The sequence below is a fragment of the Eurytemora carolleeae genome, unplaced genomic scaffold (assembly GCF_000591075.1).
Source record: "Eurytemora carolleeae unplaced genomic scaffold, Eaff_2.0 scaffold1242, whole genome shotgun sequence".
Classification (NCBI taxonomy): domain Eukaryota; kingdom Metazoa; phylum Arthropoda; class Copepoda; order Calanoida; family Temoridae; genus Eurytemora; species Eurytemora carolleeae.
Window position 1 is genome coordinate 1 of NW_019397482.1, and position 7,134 is coordinate 7,134.

The 7,134-nt window shown below is 32.0% G+C and overlaps 1 protein-coding gene across 1 annotated transcript in view; it reads right to left on the bottom strand.

Annotated features, from left to right (window-relative positions):
- Nucleotides 1-116: 116 nt before the first annotated feature.
- The window catches only part of LOC111714532 (uncharacterized), a gene marked incomplete at its 3' end in the record, with an annotated part of 11,415 nt that continues 4,397 nt past the window's right edge, over nt 117-7,134 (bottom strand). Inside the window, exons 4-10 of the mRNA XM_023489664.1 lie at nt 6,910-7,021; nt 5,240-5,304; nt 4,704-4,822; nt 3,762-3,817; nt 2,885-2,957; nt 2,324-2,412; nt 117-220 (exon numbers count right to left, since the gene is read on the bottom strand). Coding sequence (XP_023345432.1) covers nt 117-220; nt 2,324-2,412; nt 2,885-2,957; nt 3,762-3,817; nt 4,704-4,822; nt 5,240-5,304; nt 6,910-7,021 — 618 coding nt within the window. The remainder of the gene's footprint in view (nt 221-2,323; nt 2,413-2,884; nt 2,958-3,761; nt 3,818-4,703; nt 4,823-5,239; nt 5,305-6,909; nt 7,022-7,134) is intronic.

Here is a 7,134-nt window from a genome sequence, read left to right on the forward strand (position 1 = left end):
TTTTTTTCCAAAAACAGAGGGTCTGAGGAGGTCGGCCCGGCGTCTAAGACTAGGTTTCAGACTCTAAGATTCTACCCGGGTAAATGTTTTAAAACAAAACTAAATCCCAACTGTACCTGAAAGTTCTGGTACGGGATTGTGACAAAAACAGTTTTTATCTTGTTCTCCAGGGAGCATTCAATAACAGACTTCGGGATCAGTTCTTCTTGGATTAATGTTCCTTAAGGAAAAAATGGATAAGTTTATCAAGATATTGTTAACGAATTGACCTGGTTTAGAAATGATTCAGCCACAGGGTGTGAAATTGAGTGAAACTTTTCTAAAATCATTTTACAGAAGCAAAATAGTATTCCACTTGGAATTCTAAGGCAAGTTTATAAAATACTTGTTTCACAAAATTGGAAAATGTGCCCTCAAATGGGGTTTAATGATAACAAAATCACTAGTGTTTGACAATCTTAATAATATGGGTATCCATTGAACCAGCTTGAAAACCGGAGTTCAAAACAATTTACAGAATTGAAAAATACTAAAAGTTATGGTCAAAAATAGATTTTTTTGAACGAATTTCATTATAGTACTAAAAAAATGTCTTTTTTGACCTTACTCAGTCAAATTTCTATATTTTTTGATTCTGTAAATCGATTTAAATTCTGAAATTCAATTCAGTTCCAATGATACCCAACTCAATAAGTATTTCAAAATTTTCATTTTCACTTATACTAGGGAATATTAACCCCCTTTTGAGGGCCACATTTTTGATTTCTACGAGAAGTATATTTTATAAACATGTCTTAATATTCCTAGTAGAAAACTTTTTTGCTTCTGTAAAATTGTTTAAAAAAAAATTTCACGCCCTTAGAGTACATATCCTGAATTGGTGATTCAGGATTTGTACATGTCGGAGCTAATGATAAGTGTTTCAAGTATTTCTGCCATTTCTTTATTTACTAGAAAATTTCAACATTTGAAATTCAATTTTAAATATCTGTCCACCTAACTTCAAGTCACTCTCCAATTGAAGACTTATCTGTCAAATTCACATATCATTACCCTTTTAACCTTTGTCTGAGCTAAAGTGTTGGAGTCATTCCTGGTGTTTCAGCAAAGAGTTTTTAATGGCAGTTCTTCCCTGCTTTTTTCAGCTGTATACATCCTTCCCTGCCTTTTTTCAGTTGTATACATCCTTCCCTGTCTTTTTTTAGCTGTATACATCCTTAAGTAGGTTTTACAAAGGATGTATACAGCTGAAAAAAAGGCAGGGAAGGATGTATACAGCTGAAATAAAGGCAGAGAAGAATGTATACAGCTGAAATAAAGGTAGGGAAGGATGTATACAGCTGAAATAAAGGCAGGGAAGGATGCATACAGCTGAAATAAAGGCAGGAAAGGATGTATGCAGCTGAAATAAAGGCAGAGAAGGATGTATACAGCTGAATAAAGGCAGAGAATGATTTATACAGCTGAAAAAAGGCAGAGAATGATGTATACAGTTGAAATAAAGGCAGGGAAGGATGTATACAGCTGAAATAAAGGCAGGGAAGGATGTATACAGCTGAAATAAAGGCAGGGAAGGGTGTATACAGTTGAAAAAAGGCAGAGAATGATGTATACAGCTGAAAAAAGGCAGGAAAGGGTGTATACAGTTGAAAAAAGGCAGGGAAGGATGTATACAGCTGAAATAAAGGCAGAGAAGGATGTATACAGTTGAAAAAAGGCAGAGAATGATGTATACAGCTAAAACAAAGGCAGGGAAGGATGTATACAGCTGAAAAAAGGCAGAGAATGATGTACACAGTTGAAATAAAGGTAGGAAAGGGTGTATACAGCTGAAACAAAGGCAGGGAAGGATGTATACAGCTGAAATAAAGGTAGGGAAGGGTGTATACAGCTGAAAAAAGGCAGGGAAGGGTGTATACAGCTGAAAAAATGCAGGGAAGGATGTATACAGCTGAAATAAAGGCATGGAAAGATGTATACAGCTGAAAAAAGGCATGGAAGGATGTATACAGCTGAAACAAAGGCAGGGAAGGATGTATACAGCTGAATAACGGCAGAGAATGATGTATACAGTTGAAAGAAGGTAGGGAAGGATGTATACAGTTGAAAAAGGCAGAGAATGATGTATACAGCTGAAAAACGGCAGAGAATGATGTATACAGTTGAAAAAAGGCAGGGAAGAATGTATACAGTTGAAAAAGGCAGGGGAGGATGTATACAGCTGAAAACAAGCAGAGAATTGAGAAAAAAAACTAAAATTTGAAGAGAAAAAAATCTTGATGATTGGCACTATGAACCTATTTTTAAATCTTGTAAAAAATACCTGTAATTGTCCATATTGTTTCCTCATTCACAATATTCCCAGAAATTTTGTAAGGAATACAGTTAGAATAATTGGCTAGTTCCTCGACACTGAAATAAGAATTTTTAATTTTTAATCTTTTCAATTTACAGTGAAAAACCAGAAAACTCAGATATAGAAAGATAACTTTTAATATCAAGTAATAAAACTTTAAAATGTCCAATGAGCATGAAACACACCAATTGTGTAGTGTCAACAGACCCATTTTACTAAATTTGTGATTTAATATGTGTATAGTAAAATTATTTGCTTTGTAACCTCATCAAATACACTTCAGTTCTGTTAAAATTTCGTATGTATATGTATGTTTTAATTCCTATTCCATAGTTTTCTGGTTATCACTGTAGCTTCATTGAGCTCATCTGTTTTTTTTTCTTGGCTGGTCTGTCTGTTTATACATCCAAAAATTATTTTTCAACAATCAACAAAAGAAAGCAGTTACATCAACCACCAAAAACATAAGGATTACTAGAAATAAGGGCGCGAAGCGCCATTAAAGCATAACTTTAATAATTTGGTAACCTAAGTATTCTGTCCCAAACATTGACCTCAGCCAGTTTACCAATCAAGGGCTTCGTGTCAAAATAATAATGCCCTAAAAATTTAGTATCAGGATAGTTTTAAGAATAATACTTTTACTTTAGGAAATTTAAACGTAAAATAAATAGAAATAGAAAGAAAACTGGTCTAATTAAAGACTTTATCTTCTATATAGTTCATAGAATATTCCCTTTCATTTTTGCAAACACTCTCTTTAAATTTAGTACCCGGAGTTTCACATTGAACGGTTTGCATAAGGAATCTTTTAGTGATCCTGTTTATAGTTGTTTAACAATTTTATGACAGAGAAGTAGGGTTTCCAGAGAAAAGGCAAATTCATTTCGAGAAAATTTCGCCTATTTCGTGGAATTTTTTTTTTTGCGACCATTTCGCTTCATTTTCGCATTTCGTTCGTTCCCGAAAAATGCAAAAATTTCGCGGAAAAAATAGAAATTATAAAAAACGAAATTTTCACGAAGAATACAGAATTTTTAAAAACAAATGCAAAATGCTAACATTTTTAAAGTAAAGGAAGAGAAATTATTTATATGACATAATAAAACTTCAAATATGAGCTATCAGAGCAGAGAATTCCACAAGTTCTTTCGAGCAATTAATTGTTGCAGCTATAAAACTCATGGTTTTCACAAAATTTTCGCAATTTTCCATTTCACGAAAAAGTTTGCGAAATGCGACCGAAAATTTTCGCACTTTTCGCGAAATGTTTCGTTCGCTGGAAACCATACAGAGAAGCAACACAAGGAAAAGAGAAAAAGATAAACTCCAATGAACTTCTATATTTTTAAAAAGAGTTTGCTGTAATTCTCAACGGCATCTTTTAATTAAGAAAGTAACTTACCAAGTCGGATAACCATTGGTACTTCAGTATTTTTGGAGATTTTGCTTTTAATAGATCTAAAATAAAGAAAGTATAGTAATTGTGATCAATACTTTGGTATTTACAACGAAACAACATTACAAAAAAAATATTAATCTAATTTAATAAGATTCAACAAAAATACAGCAAAAATATTGCATTTTTTATGGGTTGTGTACAATAATAAAAAATTANACACACAACAAACCCCCACAGAGAATTCAGTTATTACTATCAGGGAGGGATAATCGGTTTTATCACAATATTCTTCTTAATCCTATTTATCCTGACGTCTGGTTTCATGACTTGTTCCCTATGTGCAAAAAATGTGCAAATTTCAACAAATTATACATTTTTGAAAAGCCCTTGACTTAGCGCGTTGAGTTAAAAGGTGCAAAAACATTTCCAAAATTTCTAAAAGCTAAATGTGTATTAAAGAAAAACTGAAAATGAGCAAATTCTCTTTAAAGGCGTCTGTTCAAAATCTGTACAAAATTTCTTTGCGAGAATTGTGCGATTTGGTTGTTTTTGTTATAGGCTTTCCAAAGAGCTATAAAATGTTGAAATCCGATGACTGGAAATATATTTTTAGTAATATATATTCTAAATATATTTTTAGTCTGGAATAGGTAAAATAAGGCATTTAGGCAGTATACCTGAGGACTCAGGCAGTAAGCATAAAAGCCCAGCTTTCCGCCTTAAGTGATGGGCATGTGTTAGTTAGAAAAGTCAAATACTTTTTGAGTTATCGCAAAAAAAACATTAAGGGGGGTCAAATTGACCCCCCCCCCCTCGCCAGGATAAATAGGGTTAAAACGCGGATGCTTTGATTTTATAATAAGAATTGACAAAAAATTGTATTTGCATGTCATAAAAACCACTTAAAATTAGAACCAAAATTAAATGTTTGTAAAAAGAAATTACTTTGTTGGAGTTTGTGATTTAAAATCAGATTTTCCGTTCAAGTACAAAATGACTTCATCTTTCTCAATATCGATAGATGCACACAAGTGCAGCCATTTTCTTTCTAGCACAGGGTATCCCTACAAATAGCACATTTTTTGTAAAATGTCAATGTATTCTTTTTGTGAAAGAGTTTTTTCTTATGTGTCAAAAGAACAGATGTAGGCCATTAGAGCCATGGCTCATCTGATTGGTTGGGATTTGCAAGTGCCGACTAGTAAGGAAAAAATAAAAACTGATAAGAAATTTATTGTTTTAAAGATCTTTGTCAATCTTAAAAAGACAATAAAATGTAAGAATTAATTCTGACATTGCAAAAGAAGGATTTTATTTTTTCTCTTGATTTGAAAAAGAATTCTGTAAAGTCAAATGTTGAAATTTGAAATCAAAATCAGTTTAATAAGATATAGGGATTAGAAAATTAGAGAGGCAAAGACTTAGATCCGGTTAATTTTTACCCAGGATTAAGGAAGAATAAAAAAGTATCTAAACTATACCTGCATGTAAAAGGTTGCAATGCCATCCAGGCCGATTCTAGGACTATTTGCTCCATCAGATCTATCTACGTACAGAAGTTGTAAAATTTTTAATTAAAGAAAGTAAAAAAATTAAGTTATATCGTAATGTTCTTGTAAATTTCCTGATATTTCAATGCTGTGAATGCAAATTTGAATGATTTTGAAATTAAGAATTTTTAATTAAAGAAAGTAAAAAAATTTGAATGATTAAGTTATTGTCGTAATATTCTTGTATATTTTCTGATATTTCAATGCAGTGGCGTAGTGGGGGGGCCTGGTACCCCTGTCCACCCCTAGACGTGCATCCCCTTGGGCCCCCCTAGAGCAAAGGACAGGCTCTAATATATTAAACTTACATATATATTCAGATTTTTTTCTTTTCTTATCAATTGACAATGTCACAATTTGTCCATTTTATGATAATTTCTCAAATTCTTTCTTGTACCCAAAGTCTTTGCTTGTACCTATATCTTACTTACTAAATTTCTTTCGCGGGGATTAATTTAAAGGGAGTGTTCGCGAAAAATGAAAGGGGGTTTAGGTTTAATGCGTTAATGCGATAAAAAAGCGCTTTTGATCGCTACTAATCTTACTTCTATCAGTTGCGTCTATAAGGAGAAAATCTCATACCGAATAACTTAGCGCCCATACAAATTTAGAAAATTTTATATTATAAAATATAAACTATATACAAATGTGGCAAAAGATAATTGATGACTATAGGTTGTAATATCTGAATGATTTGTTTGAAATTAAATTGATTTTTTTACGGTCTAAGTCGTATGTTGCAATTTTCTGAATTTGTATGTATGGGCGCTAAGTTATTCGGTTTAAGACGTCTTTAACAATTTTCTCTTTTTAGACGCAACAGATAGGAGAAAGATTAGTAGTGATCAAAAGCGCTTTTTTATCGCATTAAGCCTATAACCCCTTTAATTTTTCGCGAACACTCCCTTTAAAATGGAATTTGACGCAGAGTTTTAAAAAACTTTAATAATATTGCCTCCAGTGTAATCTAGTCATAATATGAATGATATTGATATAATTTATCATATAAAATATACTCAAAGAAATAATAATATTGTTTTTTTTAGGGGGGGGGGTGCACATCAACCGTTAAGGGGGTTCACAAAAAAAATTTACACCCCCTAGGCTAATCCTCCACTACGCCCCTGTTTCAATGCTGTGAATGCAAATTGAAAAAAAAAGTTTGCAGAGACTTAATCAGTTAAAACTAAACTGATTTGATTTTTCCTTTTTTCCTTTTATAAGATTAAGTAATAATAAGTAATAATAAGTAATAATAATATAATAATAGATATTAGTTTGCTGGTGAAAAATGAAATACAAAAAACGATATAAATCTTTACTATTTTCACAACAAATCTTTTTAGCCTTTTTCTTTCAAATTTTGAATTATTTTATCATAATGAGATTCTGAAAAGTACTGATAATTGCTTTGTGGAAACCCCACCAATTAAATCTGAAAAATCTGATAAATCTGAAATTTTAATTTCCTCAAAAATGAACCAAGAAAAAAGATGCATGGAAAAGAACATGTCAGAACTAAAATTGATTTATTAAAGATTATCATAAATACCATTCTGTGATCTTTTACTACTCCTATTTTATCTTGAAATATTTCTTACACATCATTGATATAAATGGTGGTATGGTTTCGTTGAGCTTCATGAACTCAATGATAGGAATCTGCTCTCCATATCTATCAAACTCAGCAAAGGTCCACAGGCAGACACTCAGCTAAAAAGAATAAGAATAAAAGGTAATTTCCCATGGGTATAGTCTGGTTCCCGTTCAACTTTGATGATCAGTAATTCTTAACCCTATTCCTATATAACATGACTCTCATATAT